This window comes from Theropithecus gelada, chromosome 14 (genome assembly GCF_003255815.1).
Source record: "Theropithecus gelada isolate Dixy chromosome 14, Tgel_1.0, whole genome shotgun sequence".
In the NCBI taxonomy this organism is placed as follows: domain Eukaryota; kingdom Metazoa; phylum Chordata; class Mammalia; order Primates; family Cercopithecidae; genus Theropithecus; species Theropithecus gelada.
The window spans coordinates 82010004-82031691 of NC_037682.1; the positions used below are offsets into that span (position 1 = coordinate 82010004).

The 21688-nt window shown below is 34.9% G+C and overlaps 1 protein-coding gene across 1 annotated transcript in view; it reads left to right on the top strand.

Moving 5' to 3' along the window:
* The window catches only part of NAALAD2 (N-acetylated alpha-linked acidic dipeptidase 2), a 57042-nt gene extending 36310 nt beyond the window's left edge, over positions 1 to 20732 (top strand). Inside the window, exons 16-21 of the mRNA XM_025356491.1 lie at positions 1864 to 1955; positions 4012 to 4102; positions 5871 to 6135; positions 9649 to 9730; positions 10627 to 10719; positions 19395 to 20732. Coding sequence (XP_025212276.1) covers positions 1864 to 1955; positions 4012 to 4102; positions 5871 to 6135; positions 9649 to 9730; positions 10627 to 10719; positions 19395 to 19584 — 813 coding nt within the window. The 3' untranslated portion in view covers positions 19585 to 20732. The remainder of the gene's footprint in view (positions 1 to 1863; positions 1956 to 4011; positions 4103 to 5870; positions 6136 to 9648; positions 9731 to 10626; positions 10720 to 19394) is intronic.
* The last annotated feature ends 956 nt before the right edge of the window (positions 20733 to 21688 follow it).

Below are 21688 nucleotides of genomic sequence, written 5' to 3' on the forward strand. Positions count from 1 at the left end.
ACATGATTTCTGATTAGCACTACTATGGAGACAGTATGATTCAGAAAATGAAGACGATTTTACTGGGAATTCAATTCAAGCAGGATCTAGGAACCGGAACAGAATCTCTTTCAACCATTGCAAATTGGCAGGAGCAGAGTAGAGAGCAGAACCCAGTTAGCTGGCTAGAAATGAGCAGAACATCTCTGCAGCTGCCTCATGTTGGTGGGGAAGGGTGTGGAGTGCCAAGACTATTTCTAAGCTGTGGACCCTCTATGCAGTGATAAAGTATCATCTCATTCATGCTAAGCTAAGGGCAAGTGACCACTTCCCAGCCCTACCATTACTCTATGGAAGGGGGCGGATTCACCACTGTTACCTTCTACTTGAACGCTGATGAGGGCTTGTGTTATCAGTAAACACAACACATTCGTGCCTCTAAATAAGTGGGATGAGATTGAAACAGGGAAATTGTTCAAAAACATGTGCCAATAGCCAACATCTTTATTAAATCCTCCTAAATTTAATTGCCATTTTCTCAGAAAGGCCTTACCTGGAGACATATCTATCTCTCATCCCCACATCTCTTTATAGCACTTTGATATTTTCTTTTGAACTGCTTATTATAATTTTATATTACAAAATTTGTTTGGTGTGTGTATCCCCAATTAGATTTCATTGTGAGGTCCCAGAGGGTAGAGACTATGTCTCCATTTCCGCATCTCCTGAGTTCAGTGCTTAGTAAATATCCATAGAAACATTTTTAAGAATAGTGAAACAGAAGTTAGAATAACCAATTCTATCTAAAGGCCAGAGAAAATATCAGATGTTTATGTTCAGAAAGTTACCATTATCCCCATTTTCACAGGTGAGAAGACTAAGGTTCAAAGAGGGGAAGCAATATACCAAGTTATAATGCTTTCACAGTTACTTAAGTAGGGTCTGCCTTGGGTCTATTTTTGAGCAAATCAGGGTTATAAACAAACAAGCAAACAAAATATAGTCAATATGTGTAGTAGTCTAGATATAAAATAGATGAATTTGACTCCACAGTCCACAGTCCACAATGTTTTCACCACATGGCTCTGCTCTTCTTAGAGTGTCAAAAGACAAGGCAAGTATAAATTTGTAAATGTACATTTAATGAAAGGAATAAAAATATGACACTTGTGACATCATGTTGGTGCTCAACATGATGAGCACCACACACACACACACACACACACACACACACACACACACACACGGAGGAGCTCTTAAAATTCCTAAGTAGAAATCTGAGGTTATATAGAGTTTTTTTTTTTTTTTAAATCCATAAAATTTTAACTTTGTTTAAACATAGTAAGACTGTCTAAAAGAAGAGTCCTGGCACTAACCCCTGCTGCCCTACAAAACCAAGACTTACAGGTTAAGAAGCTGAGCTTGAAATTATGTCACCTCTATTGTTCTGAGACCTCTTTGTAGGTCTTCTTAGGCAAAAATAATTTACTAAAGCAAATGTTATATCTGAAGTTTTCTCCAGTGTCTTCCCACTAAAAGAAATCTAAGCTGCCAGACATTAAAATGGCATTTGTAAAAATTTTAAGTTCTATTTAAAAGTTTACCAAAATAAGTAGGCAATTACACCTTAGGGATATGGCAAAATTACCAACACAGGTAGGCATCATGAATAAAAACTAATTTGGGCTAGATTTATTTCTTGCCATTTGCAAAAAGATAATTTTTCTATAAATAAACATATATACATGTGTACATATATGTACATACATATATGTACATACGTCATTAAAAGTAGAAGTTGATGACAAATAATATATAGTTTTATTTTGGCATAAATGTAGTTGCTTCTACCCCTAATTTCCAGTATTTGATTTCTCTTTCTAGATCCCCAGCCCTGATGATGGGTTTGAGAGTAAATCACTGTATGAAAGCTGGTTAGAAAAAGATCCTTCACCTGAAAATAAAAATTTGCCTAGGTAAGTTACTGGTGTGCACCTTTTCTACTGTAGGATAAATTATAAATTCCGCTCTGCCTCTTGTTTCTCCAAACATGAAATTCTCAAGCGTTTCATCAATAATTTGAATCAGAAAGGATACTAAAGAATTCCTGGCTGAGCACGGTAGCTCATGCCTGTAATCCTAGCACTTTGGGAGGCCAAGTCTGGTGGATCACCTGAGGTCAGGTATTTGAGACCAGCCTGGCCAACATGGCAAAACCCTGTCTCTACTAAAAATACAAAATTAGCCAGGTGTGGTAGCAGGCGCTTGTAATCCCAGTCACTCAGGAGGCTGAGTCAGGAAAATTGCTTGAATCCAGGAGGAAGAGGTTGCAGTGAGCCAAGATCGTGCCATTGTATTCCAACCTGGGCAACAAGAGTGAAACTCCATCTCAAAAAAAAAAAAATAAAATTTTTTTCTGTCTAGTTTTGTTTTGCTGATTAGCCAGCACGTGAAATCTTTCAGCCTGTATTAGAGCACAAATAGACCTAGTTTTGCAAATTTTTAGTTGAAATAGTTTCACTACATTATTAGCCATTAGTTAGCATTCTTGCATAAAATTTCATTTAGTTATGTATTAGGTGTATTAATATATAACTTCAGATGATAATGATGAAATAAAAGACAAATGCTAGATTATTTGCTTGTACATTTATTAAGGAGCATTATCAATAAACACCAAATTGTGTCTTTGCCTGTGATTTAGAATTTGTATAAATATTATTTTATTTTGTACGTCTTCTCATTCATGCTACAGCAGCTTTCTTAAATTTATTTTATATCTATTTGTTTTTATTTTCTTTTTTCTAAACATTATGTAATAAAAAGTATATATTTGTTTTCTACTGCAATGCCATTTCTAATACAGACTGAGCATTCCTAACTCAAAAATATGAAATCTTAAGTGCTCCAAAATCCAAAACTTTTTTAGCACCAACACGATGTCACAAGTGGAGAATTCCACACATTATAGTACTTAACACAAACTTTGTTTCATGCACAAAATTACTTAAAATATTATGTAAAATTAAGTTCAGCCTATGTATATAAGATATATATGAAATATAAATGAATTTTCTGTTTAGACTTGGGCCCCATCCCCAAGATATCTCATTGTATATATGTAAATATTCATAGTCTGAAAAAAATCTGAAGTCCAAAATACTTCTGGTCCTAAGCATTCCATGTGGGATACTCAACATGTACAAGCAAATAATAGTAACAGTTTATAGCTTTATTCCTCATTTCAAATTGGTCTTGTGAAAGTTTGAATGTGGGTCCATTATAAAAGTTTCACATGCCAATTCAATAAAAATAGTAAAATACAAAAATGATTTTAAAAATATTGAAGAGGTCAGTCTCAAAAACACATCTACTAATCTAATAGTTTGGAAATATATAGTTATGTTATTAATGCACATGCAATTTTATATTCTGTTTTCATGACTTACCATTATTTTACTAAAAATTTTTCATGTCTTACATCTTATTTATGTATATGCATATATATGTGAGAGACAGATCAACAGATAGAGGTTTCCTAATCATATGAAAAGAAATAAATTATAAGTAGATTTATTTCTAAAATAAAACAAACACATTTAGATATTTCATGATTTTAAAAGTAGATTTTTTTGTGGCAATTTTCTTACTAGATGATAGTTCTCTGAGGGCAGGGCCCACGTCTTCGTTGTTTTCCCCTCTAAACAAAAATGTAAATGCTGAAAATATGATGGAGAGCATCATCACCACATGCAGTCTTTAGTGGCATGGCCCAATTCTTGTTATAGGTTGGTGCAAAAGTATTTGCAGTTTTTGCCATTACTTTTAATTTTACAGCAATTTTCCTGCAGATTATGGGAAAATGTCTTGAGGGTGGTTGACCTTTTCTAAATTCTTGTAAATGTAACATATAATTCTTTGCTATTCTTGGGACAGGATTCCTTGTCCCATCTATTTAAACTTTGTATCGTTTACCTATTTATGCGTGTGTGTGTGTGTGTGTGTGTGTGTGTGTGTGTGTATTGCATCTAGAATCAATAAGCTGGGATCTGGAAGTGACTTTGAAGCTTATTTTCAGAGACTTGGAATTGCTTCAGGCAGAGCCCGTTACACTAAGAATAAGGTAAGCCACTTTATCATTTTGAATATATAACATTTCATCTACAGTCCTTTAGCAAAGAATGTCACTGAGTTGTTTGGCACCAGACACCTGATGGATATGCCCTGGGAAGAGTTCCCAGGGATAGAGATAGACTGCATGTCCCTTTCCAGATGAACAAGGAAGTAATTTGAGTAATTTTGTGAAAATTTCATTGTCAGGGTTAATCAAAGAAATGATAATTCACAGAATAATGCCAGACACTTAGCTGGGTATCAGAACCAAGCAGTTCACATCCTTTTCCTGATATGTCAGAAAACTCTCATTCTCTAGACTAGTCTTGCAGGCTCTGATGTACTTTTCATGAGGAAGAATGCAGTTGAACATATTTTGGTCAAGAGGAGCATTAGGGTAAGATTCATTATGATGGGTAGCTCGTCTTCATATTCCCACTTCTGCCTGTCACCTGAGTCAAGGGCTCTTGATTGGGAAATACAGCAAGTTTCTCTTTTAACTCGATCCCCTTTTTTGCTCTGCACTGACTGGTTTGCACCTCTGTCACACAGATATCCTGATGATATGCAGGTACTTGGATATAACCAACATATATCATCTTTGCTCATCAATGCTATTAATTATTTCATAAACCAAATTGAAGATTACAGTAGCAGACACAGATTTGTCATAGATTTTAATCAATCTTCAAATCATAATTGCAATACACCTAAATTTTGCTTGCCCATTATATGTATATCACTTGCAAGTCTGACTATTCAGAATACAATAAAGAACAAAGAAATAAAAGCAACTCCAGAGTAACCCAAAATAGATAGATAAACTCAGAATACTAACATTCATTACACTTACTACATAAAAGATATGTTTTAACTCTTTTTCAAGGCCTGTTCACTTTTATACTCTGTCTTCTGTAATTGGATCAAAGTTATCTAGTTTCTAAGACCACTTTAGATTAGAAGCAGACAATTAGATAGAAGAAGGACTGATATGGGGATTGCTTTTTCGTGATACTAAAAGCAGTAAGAACGATAGCCCTATAACAAGATGGCAAATGGTAAAAACTAAAATTACAATAGGCAAACCGAAGAACTAAAAAAATATTTATACAGGATACTACTATGTAATAATTCATATTCATAATGGTACCCTTAATTATGTAATAAAGTTTAAATGACATTTAGATATACACTGTTTGGGAAGGAAGGGAAGTTACTTTAATAAATCATCCTTAAGTTGTATACTTAGCTGGCCAGAACCTTTTTTTAACCAATCAATTGATAGATAACTTTGAACTATGCTGAGGTGCAATTTGAATATGTATTCCCTAATTTTAGTTATCGAAGATACAAGAAGAAGAATGTTCAAGGTGTAGCATTTTGAATGAAGTTTACATAAATTATAAAACAAATAATGAGAAAAAATTTAAAATCAGTGAATATTTGGCTATAGTGTTTTCATTATTAGCATTTTGCCTCATTGTGATAAAACTCAGGGTGTTATATGGTTGTATTTTTTCTTTCTCATTTTTCTTTTTTTTTTTTTTGGATTTTTAGTAGAGAAAGGGTTTCTCCATGTTGCCCAGGCTGGTCTTGAACTCCTGAGCTCAGGTGATCCTCCTGCCTCGGCCTCCCAAAGTGCTAGGATTACAGGTGTGAGCCACCACACCTGGCTGGTTGTATTTTTTTCTATAGTTATTTTTATGCTTACATAAAAATATTATAACGTGAATATGTAATGTTTATTTATACTTGCCTCCCTCCACTTTTTTTTTCAGAAAACAGATAAGTACAGCAGCTACCCAGTGTACCACACAATTTATGAGACATTTGAATTGGTAGAGAAATTTTATGACCCCACATTTAAAAAACAACGTTGTGTGGCTCAGTTACGAGGAGCACTGGTATATGAACTTGTGGACTCTAAAATCATTCCTTTCAATGTTCAAGACTATGCAGAAGCTTTGAAAAACTATGCAGCAAGTATCTATAATCTATCTAAGAAACATGACCAACAATTGAGAGACTATGGAGTATCATTTGGTAAGAAATAGTTGGGCAGATATTTTACAATCTTTAACTTGGAGCTTTAAAATATTATCTCCTATGATGATCAATGCATATTGTTTCATCCTAGAATACATATTTGCCTTACTTATTTTGACTTCTACACAAAAACTTTAAACAAACACTTATTAAAGAATCTGATTTAATCTGGCATGTATAGAATGAATCCATTATGGCTGAGTTATTACCACAAACACTGGGATGGTAAACATTTTTCCTGTATTATGGCCTTTAAAAACATTTTTACTGGTCAGGCGCAGTGGTTCACGCCTGTAATCCCAGCACTTTGGGAGGCCAAGGCGGGCGGATCACGAGGTCAGGAGATTGAGACCATCCTGGCTAACACGGTGAAACCCCGTCTCTACCAAAAACACAAAAAATTAGCCGGGCCTGGTGGTGGGCGCCTGTAGTCCCAGCTACTCCGGAGGCGGAGGCAGGAGAATGGCGGGAACCCAGGAGGTGGAACTTGCAATGAGCCGAGATCGTACCACTGCACTCCAGCCTGGGAGACAGAGGCAGACTCCGTCTCAAAAAAAAAAAAAAAAAAAAAAAAATTACTGTCATAGAAACAGTATTAGAAAAATGTAACATGATTTGTAAAAGATTGAGAAATAGAGAAAGCCACAAATTCTATTACATACATGTTTTTATTATCAACAAAGTGATTATTACTGCATATATCTTTTAGTATTTGTCTATATGAAACTTTTTTTACATGGTTATAAGCATTCTTTTCTTTTATTAATGACTGTTTAGGGGTTGCTGTTCTGCACTGTGCATCTCCCATACAGCAAGGATGAATCATAATGTAGTGTATGTAGTAGCATTGAGGATTGAGTTTGGAAACCGTTTGCCTGGTTCAGATACTAGCTTTATCATTTCTTCATTGTGTGACCTTGGGACAGTTACTTAACTTCTCTGTGTGTTAGCTTTCATACAATGAAAATATAAAAAAGAATATATCAACATATCATGTTTCAGAGATCATTGTGGAGATTCAGTTTGATAGTATATAGAAGCTGTGGTGGGTGGCACTTACTGTTCATTAAATGTTACCTATTATTACTGTTTTATTACAACCATTGTCTTTTATTATTCTGGGGGCACATATTTTAGTATATACCCAAATTATCAAATATGCACTGAGTTTCTACTGTGTACTAAGTACTATGTTATTACCTAGGAGATATAAGTGTGTACAAGGCTCGGTCATAGTTCTAAGAAAGCTTAAAGTCTAACGCTTGGAAGAAGGCAATATGTAGATAATAGGTTATTATGGGGATATGTAGAGAGTACTATAAGAATGCAGAGAATGGGTATGGAATAGTAAGGACTTCTGAATATTATTATATAAAGGATTAGTAATCTTTATATAATATGATTATAGAAAGGATTAGCAATTACAGCAAGTCTAGAAAAAAATGGTCTAAAAAAAAATGAAGCAAATAAAATGTGTTTATATCAATACAATTGGTTGTAGCTCTGCAATGATGGGGGAAATAAGGAGAGATAAAACCAGAGAAATAAGCAGAGCCTACAGCAAAATGGACATTCGTAGTTCTGTGGCTATTCAGCAGCCAGTTGTCTTCCTAAATGCCCTGATTTCCTTTTGGTGAATGATGTCTTATCAGTTTTTATAAGTCAGGGTCCAATTAAGAGACAGAAACTACACAGTTACAGTGGAAGGGCTCGCTTTATACAAGGTTAATTCCTCTACCTACTTACCTTCTTAGAGGCCTGGTTTGATCTGTTAATGCCTTTCCCTGTCATATTTTCAAAAATCACCATTACTGTTGGTGACTATCCATTAGATTAATTCTTCTTATAGCTTTTCTATTTCAAAAACATTTCTTCTGCCAGATGTGCCCCACTTCCTTCACAATCAAAATTCTTCATTTAGTGCCAGGCAAAAACAGTTCCTGAGAAAATGTATTAGTGTAGGAATGAAGGTATGATTAATGAATGAATGGATAAATGAATACATAATCTACACTGTCTATGGTTTTTTTTTACCTCTCACTAGCCAGTCCACTGTGCTGTCTTATGTCCTTTCTACTCTAGAAAAATTGCTCTTGTCAAAGTCCTCATTGACATGTGTCACTAATCCCAGGGACACGTTTCAGTTATCTGTCTTGACTTCTGTCCTGAATTTGAAATTTAAAATGCTGTCTTCAGCATTCTTTTCTCATAGTTTATATTGCATCTATTATTACACTATTTGGTTTGAACATGGCTTAAAAACAACAATTAAAACTTAAGGAAAATCTAGGACCAAAAGACTAGGACTAAAATCTGGGACTAAAAACGTTTTTAAAAATACTGAATATACTTATACAAATGTACCACCTACTAGCTAAAGCATTTAGAGTTCAGGATTTCCATTAGGTCAGACCTAATAGAAATTAGGTAATAGAAATAGAAATAGAAATCCTTTCCATTAGGTGTTACCTAATAGAAATCCTGAGCTGTAAGTGCTTTATCTATAAAATGAGTATCGTTATCTCCTGATTTGCTTGTACCACAGGATTGATGCAAGCAACAAATCAATAATGTATGTTTAAAGTCCTGTGTAGCAAATATGGAAAATAATAAATACATTGTTGTAATAAAAATATAATATACAGTCACCCCTCTATATCGGTGAGTTCTGCATCCACATATTCAACCAACTGCAAGCCAAAAAGAATCAGAAAATCCACTAAGTTTCAAAAAAGCAAAACTTGAATTTGAATTTGTTGTGCTCTGAGCACTACATTGAATCCACATGAATGAAGTGATATATAGTCATTTTGTTAGGCATTACAAGTAATCTAGAGATGATTTAAAGTATAGGGGAGGATATATGTAGGTAACAGGCAAATACTATGCCATTTTATATAAGGGAGTTGCTTCCATGGAATACAGTATCAGCAGGGGATCCTGGAACCCAGGCCCCACTGATACTGAGGTATGACAGTGCTGAGAACCTAATTACTTTTCGTAGAAGTATTGTGAATTAAAGAAGAGTTTGACAAGACCAAATCTGATCCTCTTTCTCAGTATCTGGATATATGTTTGTCACAGGTTGCCTGTTGAACAAGATCTCAAATACATTACTTAAAAACAAAAATTGATATTTTTTTGCCCTGTAATAATTACAGAATCATACCTTAGCATAGCTGTATCCAGTGTCTAGCATATAGTTGTTGTCCCAATGAATGAATTAATGAATGAATGAATTCTGGGTTTCTAGTAAATTATGGGTTAAGGAGTTATTTGTGTCCTAGATTTTTGAAAGTTATTTTCTTTAAGAAACAATTTTACCATTTTTTGTTTTCATACAATATTTCTTTGTTATATTCTACTAATTTTCATGGATCTGCAAGAAGACTCAGTACAAAAATGGCTTCGACATCTATGTGGTTATATCAATCTGGAACAGGGAGGGTGGGAAAGCGAACCTCTGAAATACGAGCTAATTTCTCTTCTGCTTTTCTATTTTTAAAAAAGACTCCTTATTTTCTGCCGTGAAAAACTTCTCAGAGGCTGCTTCAGATTTTCATAAACAACTTATACAAGTTGATCTTAACAAGTAAGTTTCAAATCCCTACTTAAAAAAAAAAAAAAAAAGCAATCTGGTTACTAGAATGAACTGTTTTCATTCATATTAGTTTGTAGTATATTTTACAAGTCCTTTGTTCAGTACTCCTATGTACCTGTTTAGAAATTCTTTTTTCATTGATGAGGTTTTTTTGCATTTTATTTAATTTATTGCCACTTTCAGATTGAAAATAGTTTCAAAGTATATTCCAAGTAAATACCATGTAACAAGCATAAATTTATCCACAAATGTGTCCGTATCACATTTGTTTTTTCAGATGTAATCAGAATAAACTTTGCCACTTCCCATATTGGAAGAAAACTATAAGTAGTTTTAAGGGACCTCATTCTCCTTTGGATTGTAGGGGAGCCCAGGGAACTTATTCAGCTCCCCAAATGGATAGTCTGAGTGTGAAAAGGGATTCCCTATCCATTGCGTGCAGCTATCTCTTACCCTCCTGACAGACTTCTGAAACCTTCATTCACTCTTTGTTGTCCAGCCTTTATCTGCTCCTTTCTTCTGCAGTAGAACTGAATGACTTATCAGGAATAACTTGATAGCTCACTTTGTCTACCTTTCCAGGAGGCCTGGCTATCCTCCTAGAAAGAAGTATAGAATGTCTTTGAGTTCTTTTTGATTGGTGTGTGATCTGGAAATATGTAACAAACGATTTCCCATTAGGTCTCTCTGCTGACTGTAAATATTAGAAGGATGACCCTGCTATTGTTTGTGGCTCACCATGTAAAGTATTACTGTGTTAATATTCATTTTGTTAAAAATTGATCAATTTTAGAAATGTATTTTCCCAAGCCTTGTTTTTATTTAATATTATTTTGAAACACGATTCTGCGGTTTGGGTTATAATTATGTATATGTTCTTCTCAAAGTCCCATTGCAGTGAGAATGATGAATGACCAATTGATGCTCCTGGAAAGAGCATTCATCGATCCTCTTGGTTTACCAGGAAAGCGGTTCTATAGGTAAGGAAACAACAGGTGCCAAATACATCACTGTGACCAAAACCAGCATACCTAAAGTTGGCTTTAAACCAATGCCATTAGATGGGTGAAAGACAAATATGTATACTCTAGGGAATTTGGGTAAGATTGTACATCTGATAATAGTATAATACATATTAGAAAAATAAATTTCATATTGTTTATTGCTTTGCTGTAAGTGAAAATGGTAAAGGCTAGTTGAAAAAGAACTCTAAGAAAATCTTCAAACTGTAGAATCTTAAAGGGAATTTTAGAGCTCATCTAGTTCAACCTTCTCATAAATCCTTTTTATAGAATCTCAGATAGTTATCCAGTCTCGGAATCTTTTAGTGATGAGAAGCTTACTACTGCATGAGGACGCCCATTTCACTTTATGAAAGGTCTAATTATTAGAAAGTTTTCTCCATAAAGATTTAACATCTATTTTCCTCTTTGCGTTTGTTCCATTAAAGTCAAATAAAATAAGTCTAGCTCTATTTCCATATAATATTTTAGGTTTTGAGATGGTTCTCAACGATGGTTAGATTTCATTTTTCAGCTTTATGATGGTGCAAAGGCAATACACATTAAGTAGAAACCATACTTCAAGTACCCATAAACCACTCTGGTTTTCATATTCAGTGTAGTATTCAATAAATTACATGAGATATTCAACACTTCATTATAGAATAGGCTTTGCGTTAATTTTGCCCAACTGTAGGCTAATGTAAGTGTTCTGAGCACACTTAAGGTAGGCGAGGCCAAGCTATGATCTTTGGTAGGTTAGGTATATTAAATGCATTTTTGACTTGTGATATTTTCAGTTTATGATGGTTTTATCAGAAAACAACTCATCGTTAAATCGCGAAGCCTCGGTACTCTATTTTCCTTTCTGTATCTCTACATCATGTTCTCTTTCAGTATCTTGGCTGCATCCCTTTGGATGATCACTATTTTCTCAAGGTCCTTCTTAAACAGTGGTTCTCTGGTGGAAATTATAAAGGTCCTAGCATTCAAGGCCAGAAAATCTATATCGTATTTTCTATATTCGGGTTCACTTGCAGATGGGTGATTTAGAGCAAGTAACTTCTAGGGTTTTCCCATCCGAATTAAGATGATGATAATTGCTACTTTGCAAAGCTATTTATCATCAAATAATATGCAAAAAAGGTCTATATGTTACCTTTCCTATAAATGTTAATGATTAATATTAACATTTAGATAATTACAAGCACAGGCTTTTGGAACCCAGCTCTGCCACATACTTCATGTGACCTGGAAAAATTATTTCTCTAAGCCTCAGATCCCTCAGCTACTAAGTGGAGATTATAATTGCTTTTACCCAATAGGTCTGTAGATTTAAGGCATGTAGAAGATTTAGCTCAAGACGGATGCACTCAATAAATGGCAGCTATTTTTATAAATAATAAATAAGAACACAAATGTTTGTTTCTTCATTGATACAAATGAAATAGCAATGATCAATTATTTATAAGAATCAAACAAAAGCCGAAAGCAATATCTACAGTGTTTGTTAGTCCTCTCAGGTGTTATTATTCTCTCTTTATATATTTATTTTTTATTTATAAGAAAAAATCTATATTTTGTCATTATTTGAAAAACTCAGGCTCTATAGAAGCACATAGAATAAAAAGGACCAGTGCTTCTTCAGCATTCCCCCCTACTCCCTACACCCAGTTCTGTTATTCTCTTCAGAGAAACTCAATGTCAAGAGTTTGGTGTAAATTTTAATGCATTTATATACATGTTTATCTATGTAGTCAGCCCTCTGTATCTGTGAGTTCCACATCTGTGGATTCATCAACTGCAGATAGAATATATTTGAAAAAAAAAAAGAATGGTTGTGTCTGTACTGATTTACAGACCTTTTTTGGGTCATCTGTTTACCTAAATATAGTAAACAACTATTCTATTTGCATAGCATTTACATTGTATTAGGTGCTGTAAACAATCTAGAGCTGATTTAAAGTATCTGGGAGGACTTGTATAGGTTATATGCAAATAGTAAGCCATTTTATGTAAGGGACTTGAGCATCCTTAAATTCTGGTATCCAAGGGGGATCCTGGAACCAATCCCCCATGGATAGTGAGGAGTTACTGTATATAGTTCCATATACATTTACATATACATATTACATTTACATACTATATATTGCAAATATTTGCATAAAAATGCACACAACACACACATATAAACACATTTATATTTACATAAACATCTATGTTTACATATATTCACACAAATTTACATAATCATTTATATTTACATGTATAAATATGTCAACCTGTTTATGTCTACATAAATAATGTATGGGACCACACATTATTTTATAATTTTATTTTTTTCCGTAAGAATATATCTTAGGCTGGGCAAGGTGGCTCACACTTGTAATCCCAGCGCTTTGAGAGGCCGAGACAGGAGGACTGCTTGAAGCTGGGAGCTCAAGACCAGCCTGGGTAACACAGCGAGACCCTGTTTCTACAAAAAAGTTTTAAAAGTAGCTGGTGTGGTGGTGCATGCAATCCTAGCTGCTTGGGAGGGTAAGACAGGGGGACTGCTTGAACACAGGAGCTCAATGTTACAGTGGAGCTAGGACCATGCCATTGCACTCCAGCCTGGAGGATCTCTAAGACTTTTCAATTTTTTTTTAGAGAAAAGATTTGACTCTTGTGCAAATATATATCTATCTCTTAGTTTCAGATTAGATTTTTCCACAATTATTTACTATTATGAAAAATGCTGGCATTGTATGGATGTTCTTGTATCCTATTTGAACATTTGTTAATATTAACATATGTTAATATGACCCAGCCATCCCATTACTGGGTATATACCCAAAGGATTATAAATCATGCTGCTATAAAGACACATGCACACGTATGTTTATTGTGGCACTATTCACAATAGCAAAGACTTGGAATCAACCCAAATGTCCATCAGTGACAGACTGGATTAAGAAAATGTGGCACATATACACCATGGAATACTATGCAGCCATAAAAAAGGATGAGTTTGTGTCCTTTGTAGGGACATGGATGCAGCTGGAAACCATCATTCTCAGCAAACTATCGCAAGAACAGAAAACCAAACACTGCATGTTCTCACTCATAGGTGGGAACTGAATGATGAGATCACTTGGACTCGGGATGGGGAACATCACACACCGGGGCCTATCATGGGGAGGGGTGAGGGGGGAGGGATTGCATTGGGAGTTATACCTGATGTAAATGACGAGTTGATGGGTGCTAACGAGTTGATGGGTGCAGCACACCAACATGGCACAAGTATATATATGTAACAAACCTGCACGTTATGCACATGTACCCTAGAACTTAAAGTATAATAATAATAATAATAATAATAATAATGATAATAAAAGAATAGCAGCAGAGAGGAGAACTTCTTGGGAACTTAACGTGACCAGTATCTGCATAACCAGTCAATGTGTGGGATAAATATGAATCCAACATCAAAAAAGGACTCTCAGCTGTGCACAGAGGCTGATGCCCGTAGGCCCAGCACTTTGGGAGGCCAAGGTGGAAGGATCACTTGAAGTCAGGAATTCCAGACCAACCTGGCCAACATGGTAAAATCCCATTTCTACTAAAAATACAAAAATATTAGCTGGGCGTGGTGGCACACACCTGTAATCCCAGCTACTTGGGAGGCTATGGCAACAGAACCACTTGACTGAACCCAGGAGGCAGAGGTTGCAGTGAGCCAAGATCATGCCACTGCACTCCAGCCTGGGTGACAGAGCGAGACTCTGTCTTAACAACAACAACGAAGACTCTCAATCATCTAACACATATTTCTATTAGCATGTGCCTGGGAGGCATTCTATTAGCATACAGCTGGGAGGACAAAAGAGGGCCACTTCCGTGATATTCCACACATTTGACATATTTATCTAAAATGATCCTGGCCACAGTTCTGACGACTGTAACAAAATCACTTGTCCCCTTCCACTCGGAGTCATCCATTTATCTATGCTCTTCCTCATTGCAGAAAAAAAATGTATTTATTTAATGAGAAGTGATGTTTTAAATTTTTTAAAATGTTAAATTCCTTCATATCCATCCCCTCCAAGGAGAGAAGACTTACTATCTGTAAAATTAAAGAATAGCTTAAACTTATAATAATCAAATGCCTGTAGTACCAGCATCAATCAGTGAATTAAGGCTATGCAATATACAAAAACTCACCCTGGCTTGCCATCACATATCAGCTGGGGACAGGAGTACTAGGGTTATTTGGTAAATGGTGCTGACAAAATTATTTAAAATATTTGGTAAATAGTATTATATTGTTCCTTCTTTATTCCACAAGGTCAGTTACCTTTATCATATTAATTGGCAGACAAAATAATCACTTTCTTCTATTTCTTGCTAATATTTTCATGGCAATTATGTATCCTTAATAATTGTTAATTCCTCCAAAAAAAAAAAAAAAAAAAAAAACTCTATAATCAGGACCTGGGATTTCAGGGTGAAAGGGTAAACACATTTTAAATTTTGATTAGGTTATTGCCAAACTGTCCTCCAAAGACTACCATATTTTTAAAGATGCATTTTGAACTATTAGCTCAATGTTAAGATTATATTCTAACGCTAATTCATATTATTATGTTTTAGTCTACTGCAGTAGTATGGAAATAAGTTCTTCCTTAATGATTGTAAGGATTACTTTATGGATTGATATGACATATTGCATATGCACACTTTTCCCAATAACTGCTAAGATAAATGTAGCTGTAATAGCAATTCCAGATACCCAGAATTTTTCATTTGTCTTAAAGAATTTATTTCAAAATGACTTTTTCCTCATCAGGCAATGTAGATCAGGTTAAAAATGATCTTGTAAATCTTATAAACCTAAGAGTAAAAATTTTCAGCATGTATAATGGATTAATGACATTTTTAAGCTCTGCTATTTCATGAACCTCAAGAATGGAGAGATTACCAAATTTCTAGTGTAATAAAATTGTTCTACCATGTAGAATTGAGACTAAGAAAATTAGACGAATCTGATATATATGTGTATAGCCATTATATATATGTATGTACATTACATATGTATGTATTGCTAAAGGAAAACCTTAGCCAAATTATATTTAACAGACTTTAATTGAGCAAAGAATGATAGACTCAGAGAGACTCCAGTGCAGCCATGTGATGGATGCAGAGTTATAGACAGAAAAAGGAAAGTGACATACAGAAAATGGAAATGAGTGACAGAAACAGCTAGATTGGTTACAGTGCAGAATTTACCTTATTTGAACAGTTTGAACTGACCCCCTTTAACTGGCCAAAACTTGGTGACTGGCACAAGAGTAGACTCAGTCTGTTGACAATTCCATTTAGGTTATAGTTCACTATATACAGAGAAACCTTTAGACTGAACTTAAAATATTTAAGGAGGCAGCTTTAAGTTAAACAGTTGAGATTCAGTAATGAATAAATCAGAAAACACTGTACATATTTTAAAATAAAACGTTAATGTGAAATATATAAAACATTCATCTTAAAATTCAGAAGTATCACTAAATGTTTATTGAATAAAAAACATGTGTCTTAGTCCATACCTGAGACTGGGTAATTTATAACAAACAGAAATTTATTCCTCACAGTTTTAGGGGCTAGGAAGTACAAGGTCAGTGTCAGCCAATTCAATGTTTGATGAGCACCTGTCCCATACATGGCATTTTTTTCAGGGTGTCCTCAGTTGGCAGAACAGATAGAAGGGCTTCCTTCATTCACTTTTATAAGGGCTCTAATCCCTTAATACTGTCACACTGGAAATTAAGTTTCAACATATGAATTTGGGGAATGAACACATTCAGACCATAGCAGCATGCTTGATAAATGTTGCAAACTTATTTATTTTTGAGTTGTGGGTAATATATCATAACTATCACAACAAAGGCAAGTAAGTAATGAATCCTTCCTTATCTACTATTGAGCTCATTTTCTTTATTCTATTACTGCTCTTGTTTTTTCCCTAATGAAAGTTCCACATAAATTAATTGCTCTGTGTGGTAAGCCTAACAATGGCCTCCCAAAGATGTCTATTTTCTAAACCCCAGAACCTCTGAATATGTTAGGTTACGCGACAAAGAGGAACTAAGGTGGCAGATGGAATTTAAAGTTACTAATCAGCTGAATTAAAATAGGGATAGTATTCTGAATTATACTGGTGGTCCCAATGATGCAATCACAAGGGTCCTTAAAAGTCTTCTGCAAGAGGCAGGCAGGAGAGAAAGTTAGGGTGATGCCATTGCGAAAGACTCATTCTGAAATGCAGTTGCGGATTTTGATGGTGGAGGAATGTGGGAGGCCTCTAGAAGCTAGAAAAGCAAGGAAAACGATTCTCCTCTAGTGCCTCCAGGAAGGAATGTGGCCCTGATCATACCTTGATTTTAGCTCAGGGAGATTCATGTCACACTAACTGTAGGATAATTTTTTTTAAGCCACTAAGTTTGTGGTAATTTGCACAGCAGCAATATAAAATAAACATACTCTGTAATGAAATCTAAAAAGGAATAAATAAAGCTTACTTTCTTGCAAACATCAAGTGAAATACTGTAAAAGTCTTTAAAAACTGCAAAGCATTTGATTATGAAATTCTAAAAACATTTGTGGCCGGGCATGGTGGCTCATGCCTGTAATCCCAGCACTTTGGGACGCTGAGGCGAGTGGATTACCTGAGGTCAGGAGTTCAAGACCAGCCTGGCCAACATAGTCTCTACTAAAAATACAAAATTTAGCCAAGTGTGGTGGCAGGCACCTGTAATTCCAGCTACTTGGGAGGCTGAGGCAGGAGAACTGCTTGAGCCTGGGAGTTGGAGGTTGCAGTGAGCCGAGATCGTGCCACTGCACTCCAGCCTGGCCAACAGAGCGAGACTCTGTCTCAAAAAAAAAAAAAAAAAAAAAATTTGCATTATCATAACCCATCAGTGAATACTATGTACTGAGGGAAAGGTTGAGGAAAAAAGAAAGACTATGAAGTGTTGACTGTATTCTCTAGTCTGCTACAGTAGTTCTTGATGCCTCTTTAAAATTCAGAAATGTTCATTGTGGAGGGTAATTAAATCATCATATACTTGAAACCTTGCGAACTAGACCAGAGTTTGAATTCTCATGGGTCTAGAATAGCTATTTGAGTCCACCATTTCATAAAAGGGTATTTGAGCTGCTTAAGCATTACCAATTGATCATTTCTTTTAGCTTGCTGCCTGCTTCTCATCTGAGAAAATTATGGAAAGGATTTAGCTTCAGAATAATAGCTAATATTTACTGAACACTTATTAAATGTCAAGCTATGCTTTTCATCCAACATTTGATTCTCACAACAATCCTTTTAGGACAGTACTTTTATCACCACCATTTTTAAGATAACAGGCACAAGGAGGTTAAATAACCAGTGCAAAGCCACAAGGCTGATAGCTGATAGTATTATGATTTTTAAAAAACAAGCAGTCTCACTCTACAACCCGCTCAGATACTACTCTATGCAGAGTCTATATTATTTCAATTATTTTACACATCTGGGACAAGTTTAGACAACTTAGGCAATTTGCCAAAGGTCACTGAGATATTAAATGCCAGATCAATGATTCAAAGGTTATTCGCTTCCAACATGTTTTTTTTTGTTTTGTTTTGTTTTGTTTTGTTTTGTTTTGTTTTGCTATACTCTTGCTTTACAATTCTCCAGAAGAGGGTAAGTATACTAAGGAATATCTATGACTTGCATCTCTAATTTCTTGACTCATATACCCGTCAGGATACCAATGCTTATAAACAACTTGGCACATATACTGATTTTAATTAAAAATAAGATCCATCTGAGGCCATATTAAGATTTAAAAGCCAAGATAATAAATCCTGATGTACTCTGGTAAACCTGAATGAGTGTTACGGATTTATCATTAATACTGACTTATATGGAGGTCTATATTACTTCACACAGATTTACTCTAGAATAAGCTCTCGGGTTTGACTGTTGGACCTAATTCCTGATGTGAGTATTTAATAAAATATATCGCTTTCTGGAAAGCAAAATGCTACATACTTATTGCGGAAAGACGCTTGATCCCTTGAGCTACTTACGTTGAAATAGAAAAGCAATTATACAACTTTCTTTCTAGATCAAAAGTTGAGTGTCTTACTTTTGTGGAATGGACTTCATTATCCTTGCCATTTGTGACATTTTGAAATACAGGCTTCTATAAATACTTGCTTTTTAATGTCTAAAAAGTATTGGGAACTGTCATTCTTGTTCATTTTTAAAAGGCAACACGAAAATAAACTATCCTTCTCAATCTCCTCTTGTTAAAAACATCCATAAACTTACATGTTATCACCATGTTTGTGGACGCTCACGGGCCGCTTAACGATTATTCTGCACAACCTACAAGAATCTACTTTCTTCCGTCTGTTTTGGGTTCGCAACATGGTATGTGATTTCTGAGATAGTCTTAGCGAATGCATATTGTTAGCTCCTTTCCTGGCTTAAAATTATGATTTGCATAAGTATCTCAAATCAATTATAGGAACAAAAGTGAATGTCACAAGGAAACATAATGTGGACTAAACAAAAAGCATATAAAATGTACGTATACACTTTAGTTTAATTTGCCTTGTTTTCTTCCTTTTAGGCACATCATATTTGCTCCAAGTAGCCACAACAAATATGCTGGAGAATCATTTCCTGGAATCTATGATGCTATCTTTGATATTGAAAATAAAGCCGACTCTCGTTTGGCCTGGAAAGAAGTAAAGAAACATATTTCTATTGCAGCTTTTACAATTCAAGCAGCAGCAGGAACTCTGAAAGAAGTGTTATAGGAAGGTCTCAAGTGGCTAGCCATTAAAGGTGTTGCTGAAAGTCTAAGGATAAAAATTCACCCTTCTGATAACTTACGAAGCCAGGGTGTTCTAAAATCTTTTCGTGTCATGTTTTGATTATAGGCTTTGGTCTTTTCATCTGCAGAGCGTTTTTTTTTGCTCTTTAAATGTTAATTATATTAGCAAAGTGTTAATCTAATGAAATAAAAAACTCCTGTGTGGCAAAAAGTAAAAGAAAAGTCCCTAAATTATAGCAAGGAACGTGAATTCTCAGACATTGCAGGTGTGGGAATGTAAAATGGTTAAACCACTTTTGAAAACAGTTTGGCAGTTTCCTATAAAGTTAAACATATACTTTTACTTTAGGACTCCAGAATTCCACTTCTAGGTATTTATTCAAGAGAAGGAAAAACCATGATCACAGCAATACTTGTATGCATGTTCACTGCAACTTAAAAGTGTAGACAACCCAAATGTCCATCAACAGATGAATGGATAAACTGTGGTATATCCACACGACTACTTACTACTCAGCAATAAAAATGAAGTAACTTTCAATAAATGCAATATTATTGGCAGACATTGTTGAAAGAAAAAAGCCAGACAAAAGCTACATAGAATATGCTTCTATTGAGATGAAGTGGCAAACTAACCTGTAGTGTTAGAAATTACATTAGTGATTGCCTGGGCAAGTGGCAGGTTGGGGAGGATGGCTGCAGAGAAGTATGAGGAAACTTTCTCCAATAGATGAGAATTTTCTGTATCTTGATCTGAGTGGTAAATTGTAAACTTAAAATGTATATATAATTTATTGTAGGAGAATTAAGCCTCGATAACTATGATTACAAAAAACACAAAAAACAAGTCTGGCAAGGAAACCAGAATCATATACCTTCTCTTGTGAAATCACCATGAAGTGTGAATGGTCAGGAAAAAGCCAGTAATATTCATAAATTTAATAATTTCAGCTCTACTGAATAAACATATAAGTCTGATGGGTGATGAAAATAGCTACTACAATCTTCACACTCTAACTCCTGTAAAGAATGTATGTCAGAATCTGCAAACCTTTATGCAGATCCCAACGACTCAATTACATGTTAAACTATGATTAAAGCTTCAATAAACTTGGTTGTTCATCTACTTCACCAAAATGAGTTAAGAATTAAAAATTAGAAGAGCCTTCATAGGCAGGCACAATAACTAAAATAAGAAATGATAGCTCAAAGCTTAACTACAAGGAAAAACTGTTACCCTTGCTCCCAGGCCAACAATACAGTTTAACTTAAAACAGTGGGGGCATTTAGTTTAGGGGCATTTTCTATACATCTCAGTATTACTAGAGGTATTTCACTGATCCCCCACAATAAAATAAGTTGCAAGTATAGCAATGGTTCTGTCATCAAGGTAACTTTTAAATATGTTCCATTCCTTCTGCTTAAAGAGGCAATAAGGCGTGTTATTTATTAAGTATAAATAAATATACACAATTAAGACTTTTGTAAAAGTTTTTCTCAAATCTAGGGAGTTAACTTCACTACCATGCTACAGTACCAAAGTATACCACTTTAACTTTTGCCTTGAAGCATTGTGTGGTAGAAAAAATACTGCATTAAGACCCATGAATCATACTATCTACTACCCAACTGAGTAGATCACTACATATCTCTGGGCATCAGTTCTCTCCAATTCTACCATATCTAAAGGAGACAAAGCACAAACGTTTGGAAATCTCTTGGGTGTTCTTCCTACTGGTCGTTTTCCTGAAGACAGATGCAAGCTGCCAAAACAGCATACGCGGTTTGAAATATGAGTTTGGGGTAAAATAGCAATCATTGCGATTTAATTTTTCCTTTAATTCTTAAGTTTTGTTTTTATAATTTTTAATCAATATCTGATTGTTAGCAACAGAACAAGTGATTGTGTGGCATGCACTATAATCAATTCAGGACATTGAACACAGAATATGTGTTATCACATGTTAAATAGGGTATATGTTTGGACTTTTTTAAAAAAAATTTCCCCCTAGGCATTTGAGATCAGCTGAATTAAGCAGCTAATCATTATTCCCCTTTCATCTCATTCCTTGGTCCAAGTCCTGAAA